The 25,004-nt window shown below is 41.8% G+C and overlaps 3 protein-coding genes across 5 annotated transcripts in view; 1 reads left to right on the top strand and 2 right to left on the bottom strand.

Moving 5' to 3' along the window:
* Positions 1 to 1,093: 1,093 nt before the first annotated feature.
* Positions 1,094 to 6,331, bottom strand: LOC143324976 (zinc finger protein 706). Its single transcript, XM_076737799.1, has 3 exons — positions 6,205 to 6,331; positions 5,106 to 5,254; positions 1,094 to 2,776 (listed from the first exon to the last, which is right to left on the bottom strand). Exons 2-3 carry the CDS (start codon positions 5,238 to 5,240, stop codon positions 2,681 to 2,683), a joined length of 231 nt encoding a protein of 76 aa, XP_076593914.1. The 5' UTR covers positions 5,241 to 5,254; positions 6,205 to 6,331; the 3' UTR covers positions 1,094 to 2,680.
* An 861-nt stretch (positions 6,332 to 7,192) lies between these two features.
* On the top strand, positions 7,193 to 19,484 carry LOC143324596 (grainyhead-like protein 2 homolog). 2 transcript variants are annotated; one of them, XM_076737235.1, is made up of 15 exons: positions 7,193 to 7,409; positions 8,172 to 8,358; positions 8,471 to 8,908; positions 9,060 to 9,115; positions 9,968 to 10,124; positions 10,382 to 10,493; positions 11,699 to 11,793; positions 15,747 to 15,905; positions 16,024 to 16,081; positions 16,335 to 16,474; positions 16,601 to 16,638; positions 16,919 to 17,010; positions 17,109 to 17,194; positions 17,360 to 17,424; positions 18,071 to 19,484. In XM_076737235.1, the coding sequence occupies exons 1-15, from the start codon at positions 7,396 to 7,398 to the stop codon at positions 18,183 to 18,185; spliced, it is 1,812 nt and encodes a 603-aa protein (XP_076593350.1). In that variant the 5' UTR covers positions 7,193 to 7,395; the 3' UTR covers positions 18,186 to 19,484. The 2 variants fall into 2 exon arrangements, with proteins under 2 accessions (XP_076593350.1, XP_076593349.1); XM_076737234.1 differs by having other exon boundaries at positions 9,968 to 10,226.
* Positions 19,485 to 22,262: 2,778 nt separating this feature from the next.
* Positions 22,263 to 25,004, bottom strand: part of ncalda (neurocalcin delta a) — a 64,751-nt gene continuing 62,009 nt past the window's right edge. For both annotated transcript variants that reach the window (XM_076736813.1, XM_076736814.1), the window contains one exon: positions 22,263 to 24,502. The gene's annotated coding sequence lies outside the window, so the exon portion shown is untranslated. The remainder of the gene's footprint in view (positions 24,503 to 25,004) is intronic.

Raw genomic sequence — 25,004 nt, 5'->3', positions numbered from 1 at the left:
CTCAGGCCAAGATTTTAAGTTCGTAACCTATTTAAGGGCAGATCAGATGGTGTCGGCTGAAGAAGTGCACAGGCACCAGCGCTTAACGTCTCCTCTGTGTGTGGTTCAGGAAGGGTGTAGCACCAAACCAGATGGATTTCCAGTAAAGGAAAGAGCTGAGTGATAACCTGAAGATGCATAACTGGTTCAGGAGGTTCTCGGTCAGTCAACCACATCTTGAATTTGAACACATATGCACAGAGCTCTCCTCATGACTACCAGTGTTAAAGTGTTTCCCAGCAGCATTCTCAGATTTATCAGGGAAGTGGATTGGTTGGACATGCTGTCAGTTTTAAAAATTCACTCTACGAGAACCACTCAGCTTCTGAATTCTGTAACAATAGGCAAATCTGAAGAGGAAACGTTCATGTTCCACTAATGTCTGGTCTTTACTAAGTGGTGGATTTAATTAACAAACTAATGTACATCAATCTATTAATCTCTTCATAAGTCATGAAAATCCACAGCATTGTCTAAGGCAGTACCTGGAATCACTTTACAAACTTGATCATCTGGTTTAGGAATGTGTAACAGGAGGTGTTATTATTATACCATGTTATTATTATAGTACCACTTTGTTATTTTAGTTCATGCATTTGCAGCAGTAGTAGTAGAGCTTTGTGAATCCAGGATTTCCACCTGCATCTGTAACAAATGAGTGGACATTCAAATGACTGTAGGAGAAGGATTTCACCTTCTGGGTCGATATATTTAACCCTCATCATATATATGTAGGGTCACCACACTGCCACCTGTATACAGCACATGACAGAATATGCACTGTATGTATGTAAGCAACCGCATTTAGGAGATCTGTAGCACCGGCATGTATGTACACCTGTCACATACACAGTCAGATAAAGTGCCAATTTTAGTTTACCGAAGTATAACTCAAAAATCTCTCAAGTAAAATTCATTTGTGCTGTGCATACATATTACTTTTTGTTCCTTCATATCCTTTCTTAAATATGCAGGCATGTATGTGCTTGTATGTTGTTGCTCATTACTAGGTTGAAGTTCATGGAATGATTGAAAAAACACAGCTTAGTCATGATTCATATAAAAGTAACACCTTTATTAAAAGGCTATACATAACATTGTGTGGACAAAGATATGATTATTACAAAAGTAAAAACATGGCTGGTTGTCAGTCCAGACTTTCGTACAGTGATACAATGTCAGTGGTTAATGACCAATAGGTCCAAATGTATTGAAAATAGTTCATTTCTATAAATTAATTCTCTGTGTTAGCATGCTATGAAAAGAAACTAATATAAAAATAAGAACCAATGCTAACTTACAGTGTAATGTAGATTGTTAATGCAGATTCAGAATGGAAATACTTGTGCACCATCGTGAGAGGATAACAGTAACGGGTTTGAGACTGCACATGGGATCGTTTCACATATGCCACATAGATGACAGTGTGAGACAGATTCCACTGCGAAATCCCATAGTGAGCAACTAAAACATTATCAGATACTACAGGGGTGCACACAGTTATGCCACATACTTTTTACAATGACAAACTAGGGGCAGAGGAGTAGCTCATTTGTGCTATCATTTACAATGCCCAGTGCAAACTTTTATCTCCACCCTAACTCACTCAACAGACCACTTCTAACAGAGTGAAAGATAATCTAAATGTTTTATGCAGTCAGGAGTTAAACAAGTTGTGTCATGGAAGGGTTTGCTACGAGTAGACTCGCAGTGCCCTCTCTGGTCAAACTTTAAAAACACTGCTGCACATGAGACTGTTGCACAGAGGATGTGAATGAGACACTTCCATGACAATCTGAGGTGAAAATGCAATGCACAATGTCAGTACCTGTGTAGCAGTGTGTTTAATATATTCTTTGTATCAAGAAAAACTACAAACTTCTCTTGAATTTCTTGAAATAATCTAGAAAAGGAAAAAAAAAATCAGTGCAGATAATAAGTAAATCCGAATCTACTCAAAAGAACACAGGAATGATGTCTTTCCCCGCACATTATTAATTCCAAAGTCATACTGAATACACTATAATTACAAACCCATCTCATCTCATCCCTGGCGCATCACAAATCAGTTCCAGTCAAAAATCCATAATGGTTTCATAGTACATTGGATTTGGATGCAGGTAACTTCCAATCATCATGTTAGTATTATAACTACATCCAGCTGACCCAAAGCCACTTCATATTTTCTTCTAAATCCAAAGCTTGTCCTTAAACGGTGGGAGTCCTAAGCATGTGTACTGGTGGTAGAGCCCATGGACAAGGTGGTCTGTTGAGCATAATAAATTTTGAAATGACCAGATAGAAATATTGCATACAAAGATAAAACTTTTTTTTTATTTTTATTTTTTTTGCACAAAGCAAGGCAGGGTAGCTGTCTGGTCTATGTCTACCTTCAGTGCTGGTCCCAGATCAAATTCTGGGAAGTGAGGCCAGTTACGCAAAAATGCCAATCTGGAGAAATGACCATGGGCATGCAGGCAAGCAACATCCCTGCATGAAACACCCATATATCAATTGCCAATTTAAGCAGCATGAGGAATAACTGAAGTTGTGCTGAAGAGATTTTATCTGAAACATTGCAAAATGTAGAAGCCTGTCCTGAATCAGCCTCAACTGTCTTACTGCAAGAAAGGTGAATCTGTTACGCCTCCACATCGACCAACTCCGGGGGCATTGGGGACTTTGGATGCTTGCTCTCAAAGTGCTGCTTAAAGGTCTTCGGGTCAGGCATTTGTGTCTGAGGAAGTGTGGGAAAGAAAAAAACGGGGAAAAATTTGAATAACTACATTTAAACAAACACTATATGAAAACCACATTCATAAAAATGGTATAAATATACGAGGCATCCAGCCGAGTCCTGCCTATTACTAAAATTAAATTACACCAGTTTGCCCAAGTACATCAACAGTGCCATTACGGTGGAGATCTGGTTGTCAGTCATCGCTGGGACAAGAGATTGCTTAACAGGCTGAGGCAAATAAAACACTGCATTAACAGGTTAACATACAGGTTACTGATTACAAAAATGCAGAGAGGAAGTCAAGCGAGAGTTTGTATGTCAGCTCATATCTATTTCAGCTGTTGTATAGAACTTCATCACTGTCAACACAGAGATGATCAGTGTAATGCAGCTGTGAGCACAGGCAGTGGTGGAAGTAAGCATACGAAATAAGAGTTTGCAAAGCACCGTGGAGTTCTGCACACTCATCTGGACAATCACTGAAGAGAACGTGACCATCAGGCCGCCTCGGAAAGATAGAAAGTCTGGGAAAGGTCTCCTCAACTAACTTTCAGAGAGGGTTATTAACCACTCCAGCCCAGATTTGGTTATAGTCCAAGGCTGCAACAAATTATTATTAATGGATTATTTTCACAAATCAATTGATTGTTTAGCCTATAAAATGTTAAAAAAAAAAAAAAAAGGGTGAAAAATTCTCATCACAAACATCCTAAAGTAACATCTTCAGTTTGCTTATTTTGTGCAACCAACGGTTCAAGACCCAAAGATTTTTTATTTACCATCATAAATGAGAAAGATAAGCGGCAAATCCTTACTTTAAGAAGCTAGAACCAGCAAACGCTTGAATGATTAATTTTTAATCAAAATAGCAGGCAACTAATTTTCTTTCGATTAAATAATCGACTAATAATTGCAGCTCTATTTTAGCCCCCAAAGAAGGCACTGCGGGGCCTGTGGACTCATCTATCCATTTGGCACATCTTTGACACAACTAATGAGGCTGGATGAATTTTAAAGACTTAATCATATTAATGTGAAAAAGAGAAGCTTGCTCTGTTAGAATTTCCCACTGTTGTCATCAGCTGTGTTTAATACCATTAGCAACATGCAGGGGAAATATCCTGAGGTTCCGGTTCTTATCACGGCGGATTTTATCAGTTGCAGACTCAACAATGCTTTGCCTTCATTCCAACAATATGTGGACATCCTGAGGGGAAACACACTGGACTTATGTCATGGAAATATTACTGATGCGTACATCTCCCGTGCCCAACCACTGCTTGGTTTCTCTGAGCACAATGTTGTCTTCCTGCTTCTGCACTACAGAAAAGCCTCACACCTACAGCATCCACCAGTGGACAGAGGACAGCATCATGAATTGCAGGGCTCACTCGCCTGCACAGACTGGAACTATTCCTCAGGTGGAAATCTGGATGAGAGGGTCTTAGTCATCATGGACTATATTAAATTCTGCATTTCCACGACAATCCCAGTTAAAATTTTTAAGAAATATCCAAACTCAGAACCTTGGATTACTCAACATATCATGCACAGCCTCAGAGAAAAACAGAAGGCCTTTCAATGGCAAATCTGGGTTTCACTCAAAATCATAACACGCCAAATCAAAAAACAAATCTTTAAAGCTTGTACAAAAACCACAACTGCAATTCACAATCACAGACAAATGTCTCCAAAACAAAAGAACTGGTCTTCGACTCCTCCAGCACACACAGGTCAGTCTCCAACCCCACCCACACCCCCGTCAGCGTCAATGGTGAAGCTGTTGAAATGGTGGAAAGCCACAAATATCTCGGAATTGCCCTGGACAATAAACTGAGCTTTGAACAACATGCCATTGACATCCATAAACGCTGCCAACAAAGACCCTCTGTCATCCCTAAACTTAAAGCACTCTCCATTTCCCCCCACCTCTTGCTGACACTCTACAAAAGCATAATACAACTCATCCTCCTCTACTGCTCCCCCTGCTTCATCAATATGCTGCCAACCCCCCTCCAAGAACAGACTTACACAAATTACACACAAGATCGCCAAGATCATTGGCCTCCCAACCATCAACCTCAACAGCACAGCCGCTGCACGCAGAGCGCACACCACAGCACTTGACCCCAGTCACCCCCTCAACCCACACTTTGTACTCCTCCCATCTGGTTGCTGTTACAGGTCACTGGCATGGAAGAAAGTGAAGTTCAGCAGGAGTTTTGTCCCCTCTTCACCTGCCCCGTAATCCACTTTTACTTCATGGTTAAATGACACCAAGCTCATAAAAAATATTGCACGTTCCGTTCACTGCCCAACCACATACCCGACACACCGTGCACGTGTATACTAAAGCAGCCTTAGCTGCTGCCTTCTGGTCATGGCCTTTGGTCTTCTTGATGTCTGCTTGCTTTTTGGCGTTCTTCTGCTGGGACTGGAACTTCTGGTGCCCACGGGCCATATCTGATGCTAGACCTGAAGAAATTACACAGGAATGTGATCAGCACAACACCACGAAGAAGGTGATGAGCCATAAACCCAGAAAGAATAGAAAACCTAACTTGCAAACGATGACCTCAGCAAAGGAATGGAAAGATAAATACACCACAGAGGAATTGAGACCAGTTGAGGCTTCAGATGAAGAAACCTCGATGATGGACAATTTAAGGACAGCTGTCTTGTGAGATCAACAGACTTCAAAATGAGAAAGACAGCGGTGGCTGCAAAACATCTTTTCGAACTAGGTTAATTGTCGCTTTTTGGGTCACAGGGATACGGCAATTAACTGGGAAATTTCCCCGAAGAAAATCATACTGCAGCCATTCAAAGTAATTAAACACAGAATACTAGAACTAGGTCAGTACTACGGTTATATGAACTTTGTTTTTGACTGATAGTGACGGGAGAGGGGCGATCATCAAGCCCAACAGCGTCTGTGTCGGACATGAGTTGACGGTGAACTATTACCCATTTCGCTTGTTACTATAAATTAACTTTACTCGGAAACCTTTAACATTAAAATGTCAAGAGCAGTTGTGGACGTGAGGCCAGTCTCTGTCATACATCGCTCTCACACAGTTACTGACCCTTCGTTAACACTAGGTTAATACTGGTTTAGCAGTAGCGTTAGCCACCTTTAGCTAACCGCTGATTGTTTAGTTTGAGAACAACGGTTTCAAAGTGACCGTTACAGTGGTAACGTTAGATATGGTCGTGTTAGTAACGCAAAATTCGCATCTTAAATTTATAACATAAACAAAACATAAATTTAATTCCCTGCTAATTAAGAGCTAGGCATTCTGTTAGCCGGCTGCTATCGCTGACGATAAGTTAGCTTAGTGTGTGGAGAAATACATACAGATAATAGGAATTTTAATAGATATTAGACATAAAGAGCCATAATAGACATTTTGTAAATGTCTTACCAATGAAACTAAATGTCTTGCCGAAGACAGCCACTCAAGTCAAATTCAAGAATCGTTTGGTCAAGATCTCAGGACCTTCCGCCGCTTCTAAGTTTGTCCTCACTGTGTTAATGCGCATGCGCAAGTCATAAACTGTGCTGCCTTCAGGTGTGGTCAGTGCAGCAGTAACAAAAGCATTTGTCGGTTTTGTAAGGTTACGAACAGGAGTGGAAAATCTTCTGACAGCACGTAAAGGCAGCATCAGTTTCAGCCTCTCTTGCAAACTTCAGGGATATTGTCAAAAATCAAACAAAGAAAAAAAAAATCAAAATTTATGAACGTAAAGCCGTCTTTTATCTATTCTAAAATTAGCTCGCATAGTCAACCAAATATGTGGATTCCATACAACATTTTCTGTCTGCACGCTGCAAAATTAAATGTCTACCACAAGGTGTCATAGTACAGACGATAAAAAGGCCAATTTATTCAGATCAGCTACTTTCCTCCTACTGTATAGTCGCACCCTTTGTTGCATAATCATGATTAAGTGAACACACCATCTCTACTATTACTCTTTATAATATTAACTTGCAGCAAAAGTTATTTTACTGTGGACTAATCTGTTACTTTCAAACGAAATTCTAACAAACTGCCCTGACGTACTAACGTCGTTAAAAACGTGGGCCAACTGAGGGAGAAGCGTGCTGTCACTACAATATGGCTTTCAAGAAATACATCAGCCGAAACTACATTTTCACATCGGCGTGTACACCTTTGCCTCATTTCAGGTCAAGCTCTCGCTCGTCTTTATTCACCAATGGGATAGCGACCGTGCCACCTGTGTAGAAACACCTAACCAATCAGCAAGGCAGCTTGCGTTTCCTCGTTGATCCTGCCTTTTCAGATGCTGCAGCACCAATCTCTTAATTCACTACCTTAGCTAAACAGGATACAAAGCTGGCCCGTGCAAGAAATGCGGCTTATTTATTTTGATAGTGTTGGCTCAAATTTTACCTGACATCAGAGACATTCGAGCATGTTTTTAATGCGCAGGGTTAGAAATGATTTCATTGGCTGATTTGACTGAGAAGTTAAATAGATCCAGCCTCTTGCGCGCCCTGTTGTCTCTCCCACACAAACTTACCTGCACCAACTAGAAAGTCCAGTTTCTCAAGCAAGTCCTAGAAAACACCACAGAGTCCTGGAGGCAGCATGGACCTGGACAGGTAAGGGAATCATTCATATTAGGGCTAGTAAGTTCCGTCAGTGTTACTTCAATTTTTACAAGTGTTTAAAATATTTGGGATGTCTTTTGTCTCTTTGTTCTTTGCACGTAGGCAGCAGAACCTGTCTCATTTAATAAGAAACATACAAACATATATATATACACGTGTGTGTGTGTGTGTGTGTATAATTACTAGCAGCTAAGGAATAGTTTCTATCAAGTAGTGGTGGAACATCACAGATACTGCAGAAATGACCAAAATTAAAATAGTGGCAATATTATAGTGATTTTGTATTATGTACACTTACATACATACTCTTTTTCACAGAGGTGCAGTCAGATGTTACTGTTTTTGTAAGTGCTGTAATTACTGATAAAGGTTTGACTTAACTGGGATGTTAAGAGGTGTACAATGCAGGGCCTTCAGAAAGTGGGATTTCATACGCAGTGTCTCCTCTGGTCACTCTCTCTGAATGATGTGTCAGAAATGACATTTAAAAAATAACCCATGTCAGCTTGACATTTTCAGATCTGAATCAGTACATCTTTTTGTTCATTAAATGTGATATCCAAGCAGTTATCCCCAGAAGTGCACTTAAATAAACACACCCCACATGAAGCGGGTAATTAGAATGAAGTTCGGTGAGAAACAGCCTGGGGCGGACTTGATGGCTTGGCAGACGTGACTTCTGTTAATGACAGACTGGCTTTGCAGTAACAACATGACTTATTGTTTCTTCCCATTGTTCTGTCAATCTCCTAGTAAACGGCTGGTGGTGGTGGTACCAAACGAAGTGCTGGTGCCATCTCGCAGAGTGCTCAGCAGCGAGGATGAGGCGTGGAGGAGCTACCTGGAGAACCCACTGACTGCTGCCACTAAGGCCATGATGAGCATCAATGGAGATGAGGACAGTGCAGCAGCACTTGGAATGTTGTACGATTACTACAAGGTGTGGAAAACATGACATTACGGCCAAAACAGATGATATAGTAAGACCATTTTCACATGATGTGTTTGATTTGTTTCAGAGCTCATTTTTGTATTTGTTTTCATCCTGTCAGGTTCCCAGAGAGAGGAGACGTGTCTCCAGCAGTGTTAAACCCACAGACCCCTCTGCTATTGGGTCTGATAACTGTGGGAGCTTGGAGATGCTAGATCACCATCTCCAGGCTCTCAGATCCATGCCTGTCAACCTCTCGCTAAACAACAGCACCGCTACAGAACATCAGGGCTCTAAGTATGGAGCTACCTGCCTCGCAGGAGACACCAGAGGAGGAGATGGTAAAGGTGGAGGTGGGACGGCTCTTGCTTTGGTCAAGGCAGAAGGCCACACGTCCATGGGAGCGCCGTGTTCTGGAGGTGCCTACCAAGAAGAACCCAGAGAGCAGATAAGGATGGTTTATGACCAGTGCCACTATAATTTACCCCTTGCTGGGTACATGAAAGATGAGCAGAGAAGCTCTCCAGACAGCATGTATGACGATGCTGTGGAAGGAGAGGTGAGACCTAGTTATACAAGCGGGGTGAGGTGGAGGTGGTATTATGTCTTGATTTGTAAACCAGCACCACATTTGTGGGATTTTGTTGCTCCATTAGTGGTAGTTTGCTGCATTTCTACTTCTGAAACACACAGTATATTCCTCTTTTCAGATATACCATAAAAGTCCCTCCTCAGGAGTTGATGAATTCCACTACAGCCTACCAGTGTAAGTTAAAATCCTCAGATAAGCAAAAGCATGAAACATACAGATTCTACAAATCATGTGCACCCATGATGTTCTGATGCAGACGTGTTTGTCAGGTGTTAAATGATCAGGGCTGTAATTTTCTATGTTTTTGTTATTGCTGACAAATCCCATAAAAAGACCAAAACCAAGTCTGTCTCAAGACTTCCCCAGCGTCTCTGTGACTCTCAGCCCAAGCCCATTCATTCCTGCGGACGATGTAAAGCTTCAGTTTTAGCAAACATTACTCACAGGAGTAACTAGTGTGTTTCTGGGACTATTTTCAGCCTTGGATTGAAACACATTTGCGTGAGTGAGTATTTACTGTACAGCAGCAGGATGGTGTTAGTGGGATTGAGTCAAAATAAACTACACTCTGTGTGTTCATGGTGATGAAGGAACAATGGAGCTCTATGGCCCAGAGATATATCAGGCTTTGATACAGAGGACATCGTGGCAACATTTTTTTCTTGGTTTTGATCTTTTCTTGGGATTTGCTGACAATAATGGGAAATAGAATATCAGAGATTTATCGGTTGAAGCTGTGCTGTTGCACATTGGAGTACCTTTGATAAATAAAAAGAATAGTTTGTTCAGAGCTGTAAGAGTGGCGTAAGAGCCTCCATCCTTCCCTCCACCAAAGCACAGTCAGAAAACAGATTCAAAAATTCATCTTCATTTTCTTTTTGATTAAAATGACGTGTGTATGTAAATGCAAAGGTATGCATATATATATCTGTGCGTGCGTGTGTGTGTGTGTGTGTGTTTTATTGTTATGTCAGAGGAGATACTGTATCCTCATGACGTTTGCCCCACACACTTATGTTCTTCCAGTGACAGTTTCCACTACTGTCTGGAGGCCAACATGTCGCTGCGGCCGCGGCAGGGAGAAGGACCCATGGCTTACCTGAACCGGGCTCAGTTCTACACTTTGACACTGTCGAAGACTGGCCTCACATCCTCCCTATGTCGGCCCAGAAGCAAAGCGCGGGTGAGTGGACTGACACTGTCACACAGGCCTGATGGGAGCCCATCCAGTAGTGAGCAATGCACCATGGGAGGCCCTGAGCATCAGCGGGACAGTATTGTACAGGTGAGGGAGTGGAGATAGGACATGGAGAGAAAGCGTAGAGGTAGATATTGAGGGTTTCAGTGTTATTGGCGGGTAGACGGAAAACTTGTTACACTTAGAAATGTAATTTTGTGTTGACCTGGTTATACTGTAATATGTCTTTGCTTCCACTTCAGAGTGTTATCATGGTTGTCTTTGGGGAAGACAAGTGCAGAGATGAGCAGCTGAAGAATTGGAAATACTGGCACTCACGCCAGCACACTGCCAAACAGAGAGTCCTGGACATTGGTATGATGCTTATTGTTATCCTCCTCACTGGCAGGCCTGGGTGTGACATCCATGGCCTGATGGCATTCATCAGTAGAACAGATGGGGAATAGGCCCAGATACAAAAATGGCACACACACACACACACACACACACACACACACACACACACACACACTCACAGAGTTCAGTATTGAATATCACACTTAGATGTGGATATTTCGACACCTAAGCTGCACTGAACCAAGGGGTAAAAGGAGAGTAAGCAGGTGGCAAACCTGCAGGAGCCTCCAGGAGAATCCAGACGCATATCCTGAGGTGAAACCCGACACAATTTAAATAACTGTCAATCCTCAATTCCCACAGGAGCACTATGAAGAGACAGGCAATGGGTTTGCATTTGCATAGACGTTAAGAGGAGAAATAGGTGGGGGCCTGGACTGAGGCCATATCCTGTATGATCAGCAAGAAACAGGCCTCAGCCTGTGGTTTAAAACTCAATGGAATGAAGCAGAGATGTCAGACACTGGTTTTGTCTGTGGCAAGTTCATGCCAGTACCATGGTGAAATCCATAACCTAATGTAGGTGGGTGGGAATTAGCCTGCGTGAGCAGAAGTTGAGTGTTTTTAGGAGGCAAAAATGACCGTATGGCAATTTTTAGTCATTTGGAACCTGATTGGTTGACAAAATTGTTTCACAGGTGAAGAATCGCAGATTATGATACAGACACTGTATTTAGGATAAACCTAAAACTCAGTGTAAACAGATGAGACAAGAAATGAGAAAACAGTCTCATTTTAGCTGAACAGTGGTGGAAAGTAAGTAGGTACATTTACTCATGTACTGTACTTCAATACAGTTTTAATGTACTGTGTTTTACTTGAGCATTTCCATTTTATGTAACTTAATACTTGTACCACATACTACTCCTCCTCCTACTACTACATTATAGTTATCTGATAGTTGCTTTACAGATTAAGATTATACAGTAATATATAACACATATGATAAGCATCTAAAATACAACACATAATTAAAAATTCAAATTCAACCAGTGGTTTCTGACCTGTTTGACCCTCATAAAGCTGAGTAATTACCAGTCACAGAGGGCATTTTCCTGCAGAACAAGCCCTTTTACTTTCGATACCTGAAAGTATCCTGAGATGTTTGGGCTGACTGTCTCACACCCACTGACAGTTTTCTCCGATCTTCACTTTGCGTGCAGCCGACTACAAGGAGAGCTTCAGCACCATCGGGAATGTGGAGGAAATCGCCTACAACGCAGTGTCTTTCACATGGGATGTCAGTGAAGAAGCAAAGGTAACAAAGCCAGAGAGACTGTGATGTTTAAGTCAAAGCAAGAAACAGTTGATCTGGTCAGTGTTTATTCTCTTGCCTTTGCATTCTCATCCATTCAGGTCAGGTAATTTGGTTTTGTCGTATTGTTTTTTTTAGTACTAAACTTGTAGCCACTTGTGGCAAAGATTGCTCAATGAAACCGCAAGTCTTTGTCTTGAGGACTCCTCAGCTGTAGAGACTTTCAGTTTGTACTCTCCTGTTTATGGACTGCTGACACCTCAGGGTTTCAGAATAGCCAGTGGAGCCATATGCCAGGCCCCTCCATCCACCCCCAACCCCTTTGTCCTCCATCACAGAGGGGAGGGAGTATCTCTTGCTTTGGTCACGATTGGGACCGCAGACACACCAGGCACACGCTCAGCACACCTTGAAAGGATCCTCAGATTTCACCCTTGTAAAGGTGGAGAATTGGATAAAGACAAATTGCAAACAATGTGTAAACACACACACACCCACGCACACAGTATCAGCCCACCCTCGGGGTGTTTTGGGCTGAGGAGATTGTGGCTGTGGCTCCCATTCAGCTTTCATGAAAACTCCACAAACCGCCTCATTGTGAGAGAGGTAATTGCAGCTTTGTTGGCTTGTGGATAAATATTTAGGTTTGGAATAAACCTTCACTGAACTGTAATTGTTTTTCATGTGTTCAGGTGGTGGTATGCTAATACAGCGTGGAGCTTGTGTTTGTTACACCTGACCACAGTATTGTACCAGTGTGTACGCGAGACAAAGTGTATGAAAACTGATGCAGCAGATAAGGAGATCACACCCTTAAAATACTTGATCCTACACTTCCCATAATGCAAGCTGAGCATCTTTTTGTCACACCCTCTCTGCCTGGTAAACATCTACATCTTTAATTTTTCCTGTTCATGACTTTCACAGCTTGTCTTTCGGCACCATCGTCAGGTATCACCAAATACCTGCAAAGCTAATGACATTCCCATCAGCTGTACTTTGTGTTTTGAGCTAACTGGCACGTGTTAGCATGCTAACACACTAAACTGAACTGTAGATATGATCTGCTATACATCAGGTTGTTAGCTTTGTCATTGTGATCATATGATCATGCTGAGATGGCTGTAGACTCTTATGGACTGTATGAAAATGTGGTGGGGACGGGAATGGTCTCCAGTTGACATATTGGACCTGTCAGCTTGTGATACAGGGACAGGATAGTTGTGCTGTGCATGTGACAAAGCACAGCTGTGTGACACACCGCACACATTACAGCCATCATTTGTAACTTTGTGACCTTGTTGTTTCCAAAGTTAACCTGGCAAGAGAAGGCTGAAGTAAAGTATAAATCCAGGGTGAGAAACATGTGCTCCCATGTTCTCCTAAGAAAAGTCACACAACCCTCCATTCAGCAAAAAGAAAAATAACATAACCCATCCTCTTTCCTGACCACCCCCAAATGTTTATTCTATATACATATAGAGAAAATGTTCCTGTTAATGTTTCAGTACTCATGTCATCCACCCACTTCTAACTTTCATCTTGCCGTGCTGATCGAGCTTCATTTCCTGAATCTGTGTTTCAGTCAGCTAATGTGTGAAAGAAACATTCTTGACCATGATAATGAGCGTGCTGAATGCTCGGTGGTGAGTAGGTCGACTCTGATTTTGTAGATTGTGAATGTGTGCCTCTGCTGTCAGATACAAACCAGATGATCATTATCAGCGCTGCTGCTGCATGCTGGCTGTGTAGTTGCCCTCATAAGTCTCCACACAGGACCAGGGCCTGCAGGAAACAAGGTGGAGGAGGTTGAGAAAGTACACCTGTGTTATTGTGAGGAAATATGTGGGCTCACGCGTCACTGCTGCTGTCGCGTCTGTCTCTCTCTCTCTGTGTTGTGCCACCTACAAATTTTGGTTTCCAAACATAATTGGATGCACAATCGGGCTGTGATGGTATGACATGTAAAATTGGTATTTTTGTTGCAAATGATCCGTTTTGCGTTTTGCTTTGGCATGGCTCTGCTGTTGCCGGGCGACAATCATCGTCCTCATTGTAATGAGGAATAGTGTGAAATGTGCTGGTCGGGGAGATGAGTTGCTTCCTGCAGCATGACTCTGTTTTTGTGTTTGTTTGTTTGCGCCTGGTTGTGCGGCTGGCACTGAACAGCCACTTACCGGTGCCCTTGTGAACTTTTTTTCTTTTTCGGAAGGTGTTTGAATGCTCACACACGCAGTGCACGTTAACACAACACGCCTCCTACACACACACACACACACACACACACACAGATGCTAGCAGCAGTGCATCCAGTGCTTCTGGAGAAATTTAAATGGCTTGGGTCTGTGGAGGTGTGAATTTGTGGAGGTGTGTAGGAGGCTCATTTGTGCTCCAGGCCTTTCCAGCAATCAGCCCTCACATCTGCAGGTTCAGACACGATGCTGTTGATACGTAGTGGGAAAATTGCTGTTGAGCCACAATGAGGAATCTCTACCGTTAGTTGTCCGACCCCAGGCTGTCAGTCCTGTTTAACTGGAAAATTCATCAGAAGTTTATATTGGTTTGGATACTTTGGCATTAAACAAATATCATCACTCATCATGGGAATGAGATCTTGTGAATTCTGTTTTTCTTTGACAAGCTTTTAAAAGATTCAGCAGATCAGGAGCTCTGCTCTGATACATTATTTAGTGGTTTTGGAGCAAAGCCTCACATTTCTAGATGCTGCGGAACAGGGAACAATAAAAACCACCACTAATTCTGTCTGACAGTAGGCAAAACACACTGACAGATCCAAACCATATCAGCCACAAGTGTGTTCTCACAGATTGGAAGCTTATTTGTCAGTACATGAAACGCTGAACATAAGGCGCATTGAGAGGTGGTGGGACACATTAGCATGGCAGAGTGTTGCCTGTGGCCTGTGAACTGCTGCTGCTGTGACTCATGACTCTGTGACCCTCTCACTCATCACTGCACCGTTTATGAGTCAGGTGGAGATTCACGAAGGAACAAAGATCACTGTCAGATCAGCCTCTTCATCTGAGCCACGCTGGCTATAAAACTAACTGAGCTTTAATCGAGCTGATGACAGGCAAATAGCGGGTTCCCACATTGAAATATGTACCTGTAAGTAAGACCTTTATTATCAGCTTTAAGTTAGCAATTATTGCTTTACCTACGAAAGTGAATTACAGTAAAGTGATGCATTTCCTGGTGTCTGGGGGAAGCTCGTAGCACACCCTTCAAACCCTCACTTCAAAACTCGTCCCGACAAGATTAAAGGTTTGACTTGTCTCTTTTGATTCTTGACATGTGAACCGTCCACCTGCAAAAAGTTCTTCACAGCTCCAGAGATGATTAAAGTTCATAGAGAGGTGTCCAGTATTCCAGATAAGACAGAGTGAAACACACAAAACATCTATTTTCCCCTTCACATCACTGTCAGCTCTGAGTGATCTGTCTTTTTTTCCAGTTGGATTGAAAAAATACTTTTTCACATTAAAGCATCCTATATGACACTGTCCCCCAACCTTTTTTATATTATATATAATATATGTTTATTTAAACTGGATGATACTGTTACAATCTAGTTACAAATGACATTGTATTAATGATATTGTACATTGACATTAATGACATTTATCCATGTATCAGTGTTGGCTGTCTATTTGTCCATTACTTTGAGCAAACTGTTTCAGCTATTTATCCATTTACTCTTTGCTAGCTTTAGACCTTTCGCATCCTAATTGGTTTTCATGCACTCACATCATGTTCAGGTAGTGCAGTTGACTCAATGTGAGGATCAATTCTTTTTTTATTCAAATCATAATGTCAAACTTTTTCAAATTAGTTGAGCTACGCTACGGTCACACAGTTTAATAGTCACACTGTTTGTTTTCGGTCACAGAACTCCTGAACTTGATGCCGTCCTGTGTCTTCTTTTTGTTTTGTAGGTCTTCATCTCTGTGAACTGTTTGAGCACAGACTTCTCCTCGCAGAAGGGTGTGAAGGGGATGCCTCTGATCATCCAGATCGACACCTACAGCTATAACAGCTGCAGCAGCCGGCCCATCCACAGGGCCTTCGCTCAGATCAAGGTCTTCTGTGACAAGGTGGAGATGGCCTGCTCTGCTCGATTTAGACTTGAATGAAAGATTTTGTCTTTACCTTTACTGTCTTTTAGCATATTCTGCCTTTCCTGACCACTCAACCCACCTGTGTGTCTTGCAGGGCGCTGAGAGGAAGCTTCGTGATGAGGAGAAGAAGCAGCTCAGGAAGAGGATGAAAGGCAAAAACATTTAAAGAACAAAATGAATGATCTTAATTTCACATCTTATAATTGAAAACAGAAATAGCTGTTGGGCTTGATTTAAAATCCACTGAAACAAGGTTACAAAACACTTTCCGAGAAACAATAAAATTAAATAGGAGAGCTGAGCAGAGGACAAAGAAGCCAAACAAATGAAATCAAACCTTATCAAATCTGTACTTGAAGTGGTTGCCTGGCAACAGATGCTGAGTTCACAATCTCCCTGGATTAGGGAAAAATGGAGGCTCGGGGCCGATCTCTCCAATCAAGAGGGCCGATAACACACTGCTGAAAACCATGATAGACCTGGACTCCCAGCCTGTCCTCTTCATTCCTGACGTCCACTTTGGAAACCTGCAGAGAGCGGGACAGGTGAGACTTTCTGTCTCATCTAAGAGAGAGAGACACACACACACACACACACACACACACAGAGGAAATGTCCAGTCAGTGCAGTGCAGTGTGCCTCACGTTGGCTTTTTTTTACACCATTGATAGGTGTTTGCTTTGAACACAGAGGAGGTCAAACGAGATGGGTGAGTATCATACTGTTATTTTCACACTTTGGTTTGATCTAAACTGCAACTCACTGCACCATGTGACCTGTGTGACAACTCATTTGAAAAAAAAAGTTCAGTAATCCCAAACTCTGTCCATATCAATCATCATTGAACAAAAGAGGAAAAAAGTTCCCTGTTTAGAGAAAAACGGGGATCCATTGGCATTCCCTTTAGATGGTGACAACGATGACAGTGATGATTGTGTGCGTCTGTCTGTCTGTCTGTCTGTCTGTCTGTCTGTCTGTCTGTCTGTCAGGAGTGTTCTAGTGAAAAGGGTGTCATGTCCATCTGAGGAAGATGTCTGTCCACCTCAACCCAAGAAGTCCAAAGTGGAACTGGAAAGGAAAGGTTTGTAAATACACTTTTCTCTCACCGCAGGTTTCTCATCCTCTGCCTTAGTATTTGACTGAATTACTGACTGCTTGTCCCATTCCACGCCTCACCAGTTCTGCTGTACGTGAGGAAGGAGTGTGATGAAGTGTTTGATGCTTTAATGCTGCACACCCCAACCCTCAAAGCATTGATGGAGGCAGTGAGTATTAATGACTTATTGTTTGAGCTGTTTTGCCTGAAATAATAAGACAAATTCAAACAGATCATTAATACAATTCTTTTAAAATAATGATGACTATGCTGTGCTATGGCCTCAGTGTGCTTCAGCATGTCGAAAATGAGCTGTTTCCTTGCTGTTTCACAGATCTCGGAGAAGTATGCAGTGCCTGTTGACAAGATGGCCAAAGTTTACCAAAAAAGCAAAAAAGGGTGAGTGAGTCAAACTACTGTCTTCACTGTCCCAGAGAGCAGAGCCGTGCTTTGAGCCAAGTGCGTACTGGACATCATGCTGATGTTTAGCAGATATGTTTACCATGTTCATGATTTTAGTTTAGCCTCTTAGCATGTTAACATTTGCTAAACAGCATTCAACACAAAATACAGCAGAAGCTGAGGCATTTGGCCATAAATCAAAGTAGATGAAAAGTAATAAATTCTCTATTTCAAATCATCCTGAGGAATCACCAAAGCCACAAATGTCAACCTTACCAAGCTTCTAGAGGGAAAGTGAGGGGATCACCAACGTCAGTGGGATGTATCATCAGGAAACCACGAATGTTTATACAAAAGTTTGTGAGATGTTTTACTGGATATGTGAAAACTTTAACCGGCTGGTGGTGTGAGATAGAAAGTAAGGGGAACACCAGAGTCACTAGGATTCATCCTCTGGGGACCATGAATATTTGTACAAACTCTTATGGGCTGACCCACAGACCGACACTGCCATTCATAGATCCACACTGCTACCATGACTAAAAAGATATGCAGATTAAAATGAGGAAGCTTTGGTTCACTGAAGGTTTTACTTTAAATTAAGTGGAGGACTCTTGTCTGTGAACGTTTTTGTCTTCCTCAGGGTCCTGGTGAACATGGATGACAACATCATCCAGCACTACTCCAATGAGGACACCTTCATCCTGGCTATAGAGAGCTCAGCGGACTCCCTGCGTGTCACCCTGTCAGAGATCTGACGGGTGTTTGCCGCAGCACTGTATTCACCAGTCATTGTCAGACAGAGGTGATCACTGGTGGGTGAAGCGTTAGCCGTGCTCTGTATAGAAATTGTGAATGTTGCTAGCGGTATTAGACAACTACGCAAAAATGTCCTCCTTGAGGAAGACCACATAAGAGTCTCAGTAGGGTTTGCTGCCCTGCATGCATCATAGGCTAAACTAATCCACATACGCCTCACCTGCTGCAGGACCTCTTTACTGGACAACCTGCTGTCGGAGGACTTGCATTAGGAGCACAGGCTTAACTTTGAGAACTCATGAAAATACCCATATTTGTGGGTTAGGGGGGAAAATGTTTGATATTTCCTGGATAACAACCTATGCAAGTCTTTGACAAGCTGACAGGAATTCACTTCTTACTGCTCGATGCAACAGAGGAAAGGTCTTTATCCAGATCACCACAAAGCATCCAGCCGGCCTGCTGTGGTTCCACAGGAAGAGGACGGCACAGAATACAGTAGTGCTATTGGATTAACGGCGGGAGCTGCTGTTTGCTTCCTCTGTGCCTTCCTCCTTCCTTCCTTCCTTCCTTCCTTCCTTCCTGTTACCTCCTCTAGTGGTGCAAGTTTTTAAATGACTTGATCAGATGTTTGAAAGACTCTTGCTTCAGAGAAGGTCCATGTAACATCTTTTGCTGACACTCAACAGTTCAAGCTAATGGCCTATTATGTATAGAATTATTTTCTGATTCCTGGAAGTGAACATGGGAGGAGGAAAAAGGTGTCGCACTCTCTGGCTCCATATGCATTTCTCATTATTCAGATGATGTTTCAGCCCTTTCCTACTCTTAAATAGTTGCCATGATTCTAAGTCAGTGAAGTCACTCTAATCTTTCTTTGTTGCCCATCATTTGTATTGATTGGTCTTATTTTCACTCTGCTGAATGTTTCCAACTGGTGCCAGTGAATTAACAGTGAACCCAGGCTGCGAGTACATTCTGGTCTTTAGGGATCTACAATTACACAAGGCACCATTAGGGAACAAGACTGGAAGTCTGCAGGATGCTGTTAAACTGTTTTTCTTCTTCTGTGCATGTCTTCATCGGTTTTCCTCTCACTCAAGAGACCATGGTCATTAGTATTTATGACATTAGTTTACACAGTCCTTTTCTGAGGCCACTGCAGACCGTCAGACTTTAAGAGCCTGATCGCTCTGTTCCTGCTCACTGCCTGTGTGTCTGCCTGATTCGCTGACAGCTTCTATGTCCTGTATCTTTTATGTCACGCACCATGATGTACAAGCTTTTAAAGGAGTCAATAAATATAGTTTTATATGTAAGTATGTGTCTTCTGGTTTCTTCTAACAGCAGTGCCAGTATTACCTCCAAAAAGACATTATAAGCTGTGATTAATGATTTAATTAATAAATCAGCTCTTGATGTTTTATAGATCAGTTATAAGCCATTAATATGAACAAATGTTTCTGTTGTCAGGTTATGAGGAATCCCTTTGACTGGCTATTATCCATTCTATTGAGCAATAAATGCATTTAGAACTGCTGACAGCCATTAATAAGTTATTTGCAAGCATTCATACGAATCCAGTCTACTTGGGCCAGCACACCTGAAGCCTCTCACAGTAAAAATCTTGTTCTTAAGTGCCAAAAATAATGAGAATGATGCAGCTTTGTCCTTAGAATTAAGAGTAAGCGGCATCCATAAACATTGCTAAGTGTCAAACTCTCAACTCGCAAATGATTTCAGAGAGCAGGAAGCTCTGACCAGCAGAGGAAACTGCTCCACACAGCTTTGAAATGTCTTACAGTAAGTTAACAAAAGATCGTCCTAATGTTCCCATTCAGTCATGAAATGTTCAATATGAATCACATTAGCTGAGTTTTTCAAATTCTGGTGAATGTGAAAGACAATAAGAAACGCTGAACATGGAAAATGAAAACAATATACAAACCTGTCAGTCCACTTAGCTTAAAGTCTGTGTTCACAAAAGTGGAAATAAAATCATTCTACAGGAGATCCACAGATTAGTATCACTTACAATGGTTATTACATCCTTCCTGAGCTCTTCAGATGTTTTTGAATAACGGCATGATACTGTCAACATCGCTGTAGAGGAAACATGTCCAACTTTCCTTTTGCATGTTGAATATATCGAAGCATACAAGCGCTGATGGGTGGTCTCATCATGGCTGTTTGAAGCTGTGATGACTGCATGTGATGCAGCTCTGACATATAACCTCTGGAGGCCTGCTATTGGCTAATTGAGTTCTTGAGGAAGTGTCCTTAGTCCTTAGTTTACAAGACTTCGGAAGCCTCGAAGCCCAGATTCATATGAAGAATTGTTTGATTTATAGTTCAAGTTTAGGACCATTGTTAAGACAGTTTCTTAGATGTTTTATACATACATACTGATCTATAAAGCCACCAACCTAGAAATCCTTTATAAAGAGTGCTTAATAGAAGTGATACCACTTTGCCTCTGGTGCCTTAGTTTAGCTGTAAGTGCTTAGAAAGAACAAGTGACTTTGCTGTGATATGGTGAGAATTTGTTGCTTTATCAGTTTTCAACTTTCCAGCAGGTTATTTCACTGTGTTCCTTTCTGTAATCAAGGACTGAAGTACTTTATACAGAAGACAGCTCAGCGACGGGTCACAGAGATCTCATTTGAGCAAGCTGAACTGACAAAAGCCTTTCATCTGACATTCCTGTTGAGAGAAACTGCTCTGAACACCCACTGAGTGGCAGTTTGGAAGGTTTTGGTCAATATCAGCTTCCACAGTGTAATGTAGGGATGGCTGTGTTGGTCAGTTCACGACTTCGGTCCTGACTGAAATATCTTAATAACTTTAGGATGCATTGCCATAAACTTTGCAGACATTCATGGTCCCCAGAGGAGGACTACTACTGACTTTGATGACCCGACCGTTCTTCACCACAAGGATGAGTGACATATCTCAAAAAACTACCAAATGGATGGCCCTTACATTACATTCCTGTTCTCCACGTTTGTAAATGTAAAAGTATGATATAATGCCTCAAAAGGCAGCAATGTGCATTTAGTGCTAAATGGAAAAAATGAATCTGAAGAAGCTAAGCTAAAGCAGCCTCTTTGATTTGTGTCACCTGGCTGTCATTCATCGTCTTCATCATCTTCATTCGTTTGCTTCTTTTTTTCCTGGACCTTACTTGTTTTTGGACTTTTGAACTCTGCTCCCTTTTTCATTGGATTTTGTTTGCCTCTGGATGTTTTACTTTGGTTTTGATCCTCACCAGCCTCCTGTCATGTTGTTCTGTTGCTGGCCTCCTGTTCTGCTGGCCTCTCACCATTCTTCAGCCCTGCTGTCCTGTTGCTGGTCTCCAGTCCTGTTTCCTTCTCACCAGTCCCCAGTCTTGTTGCCCTTCTTTTAGAAGGGACCCACCTACGCTGTTGGTCTCCAGCCCAACCTCCAGAAGGGATTCAGAAGGATCCCACCTTCACTGCCGACCTCCTGAGAGGTTCTGCTTTTCGTTGCCGGCCTCCTGCCAGACCTCCAGAGCCAATCCACCTTCACAACCAGCCTCTTGACAGACCTCTCCGCTCAACTCTACAGCCCCCTGGCCGTCTGCCTGAGGTTCCCTGCTCCGCCCCTGCCCAGTCATCAGGCTGGTTCCCTGTCCAGTCCATTCTTCAGCTACTTGATCACTTGCCCTGAAGTCCCTCGTCCCTCACTTTTTTTGTATTTTGGGTTTTTGGACTTTTGAACCCTGCTCCCTTTTTCATTGGATTTTGTTTGCCTGTGGACTTTTACTTCAGTTTGGACCCTCGCCTGCCTCTCCTTCCGTAAGTCTTCGTTAGTTGCCATTTTATTAAAATAAATGTATGGAATTTCAGCAGCTCTGCCGTGTGGTCTGCATTTGGGTTCTATCCCTGTTCGTCTGTGACACGTTATGACATCTTTAACATTTCTGATATTTCATGTCATTTATGGGCCAACATACACATCGATACAATGTGTCTACAAAAAGCAAACACAGGCTGAATTTTACTGGCCACAATGTCACTGAAACCAGAATATTCAACAATTAACCAGACACCATATTAATGCTTGCACACAATAAATTGTAAATTTAATTCTTGCTTTTTAAAGTTGACCAAAAAACAGAATCCTGTGTTGCAAACTGCAGTCACTAAATACAGGATACCATACAAAACCTACAAAATGCAACAATTACAAACATTTTGTTCAACAGATAACAATTGTACAGTATAAATTTATACAATACTGTTTTTGTTTTTATTTGGCACTTGACCACAAGATGCTATTTTGTGTTTTAACAGAAATGTTAAACCTGACTAAACTTTTTAAAAAAAAAAAAAAAGAAAAGAAAAAAAAAATAAAAAATACAATAAAAGCAACACATCGTGACAGTATCACTGCAGTAGTTGTGATTCTTGGTTTGTCTGCATCTTTTTCTTCACAAAAAAAAAACCAAAAAACAAATAAAACAAAAAACAAAACAGCAGTTATTTAGTAAAACATTCAAAGCTTTTCTAATTGGAAAACAATCCAATAACTAAAACGGGTTCTGCACTGGGGAGGGCTCAGTTACATACAAGGGGGGGTTGGGGGACCTCAAGAAAAGCTTCTGTGCCTTTTCTTCAAGAGGATGAATCCAAAAAGTGGCAATGACATCCTTCTGTTTGGATTAAGTGGGATGCCAGCACTTAGGCTGGCGTGTGACCAGTAATATGTCTTTCATTTTGTGTAATACTATCGACTGTGTACGTGCTATTTCACTGAAAGTGTGCTCAGACTTGGGACTGCTGCTAAAGGTCTCAGTCCTCTCTGAATGTTTGTTCCTGTTACAGATACAATCGATCGGAGATTTCGTTATTGAAACAGAAAAAAAGCTCTCAGCTCAGACTACCCAGCAGTGAACAGTGTGTCTTTATGTGTATTGATTCTAGTGCATGGTGGTCTCCCTCCATCAAGTTATTCATATGAACCGTTGGATGTGTCAGCTTTGGCAGTCCATACGCTGTCAATAACACTGACTACTGGTAGCACTAACAATGACAATACCGACATACAGAAGCGAGCACAGAGCCTGATGGGCGACTGGCTGTTTAGCCACTGATATCCATTAACATACGTAAAAACACACACATGCGCAGTCACATGCATACGTGTTATTTAGTCTATGCACCCCTGTACCCAACTGTTCAACGACTGATTCAACATGCGGCATTTAAAAACATCTAAAAGTGAAAGTGAAGAAGTGTGTCTTTGTTCTTCAGATAGGAAAAGTCAAAAAAGGAACTGCTTTACATGCTTGACATCCCGCAACACCTTAAATAAACAAACATTTTTTTCATTATTTCACAACATTTGTTATGAACTGAGCAATGTGGATTTGATTAAGGTAAACTTGAATATATCTACACTGTACTCAAATACTTTATAGAAGACTACTTTTTCTATTTTCCTTAAGCTAGAGCGCAGTAACACACTGCCACTCTGAAATCCTCTGTCAAACTGACTGATATGAAAAACCACTGGAACAGATGATGGATAAAGGGATGTGTTTCATCCTTCATTACGACTTCACAAATTCAAACTACTCATTAGGGCGCATATGCATAGTAGCATAATATTACATGTTCATGTAATTTTGTCCCAGCACAAAATATGAAACAAAGTCTATCAAGTTTGCAAAATACACAAACACACGTACACATTCTCACAGTAGAAAAGAGGAAACTAAAAGCAGTACTCGTCGTGAGTGAAGGACAAACTTCACAAGTCCTCTCTGCAGAGTAAATAATCTCACCTACAGTATGTCCTGTTATTCAACACCATCGCGTCTCTCTCTCTTCTCGTCTTATGCACACACTCTGTCTATGATACACATTAGAGTGACAGAGTTTCTTTGTCACCCGGCTGGAGCCTGGAAGGGCACAGAGAGCCAAGGAAAGACACTGATACAGAGACTCCAGTTTATACTGTATATATACATCCTACTGCGGACCTTCTTTATACTCTGACATGCTTATAGGAGAACAGAGGGATCCTGGTCAACTGCAATCAGTGGGGTTTGATAACCTGATGAAGGTTTGGAAAAGTCTTCAGGTTCAGTCTTTGTTTGGGTTTGGAGGGTTTAGATAAACAACTTGGGGGATGGGGGGTAAAGTGGAGAATGTGGCTCCTGTGCCCATCTTAGAAGTCCTCAGTGCATTTTGAAGGCCTGTCTTCTTCATCGTCATCAGCTTGTCATTCTTCATCATCAGTCTGCTCCTTAGTGGAGAGTTAAGGGCATTTAGAGTCACCCAAAGAAGCACTGTGAGGAAGACAGGTGAAGGGAAACAGGTTAGTACTGGCGTGAGGATGGGTGTTAATATGTTGGTCATTTTTAAACATCACCATTTCAAATATGATGCAATATGAAAGAGAACAGAGCAAGAGGACACAGAACATCATTCAAAGAAGACGTCACCACTGCTTTTTAGTTTTGTGCATGACACAGTGTAGCATATTTGAACATTCACCTGTTGAATACATTAAATTTTCAGTTTAAATATCGACATGTATTGATAATTCTGTTCCAATTTACTGATTTCTCAAAATGTCCTCTCATCCCTGCCAGGTGTGGACGATGTCAGTGAATTAAACCCCTACTACTACCTACTACTACCACAGACATTAAGCTTCATCCAGGACAGAAAACACAAAATGTAAAAACTCTGAATATTAATGACATTAAATGTATGATTCATGCCTTGAACAAACGGACACCTGAACTCCTCTGTCATTTTCCTAATGATTCTGATGCTGACACCACC

This window comes from Chaetodon auriga, chromosome 8 (genome assembly GCF_051107435.1).
Source record: "Chaetodon auriga isolate fChaAug3 chromosome 8, fChaAug3.hap1, whole genome shotgun sequence".
In the NCBI taxonomy this organism is placed as follows: domain Eukaryota; kingdom Metazoa; phylum Chordata; class Actinopteri; order Chaetodontiformes; family Chaetodontidae; genus Chaetodon; species Chaetodon auriga.
The sequence above is the reverse complement of the archived record's forward strand: the minus strand, read 5'-3'. Positions and strand labels throughout refer to the sequence as shown.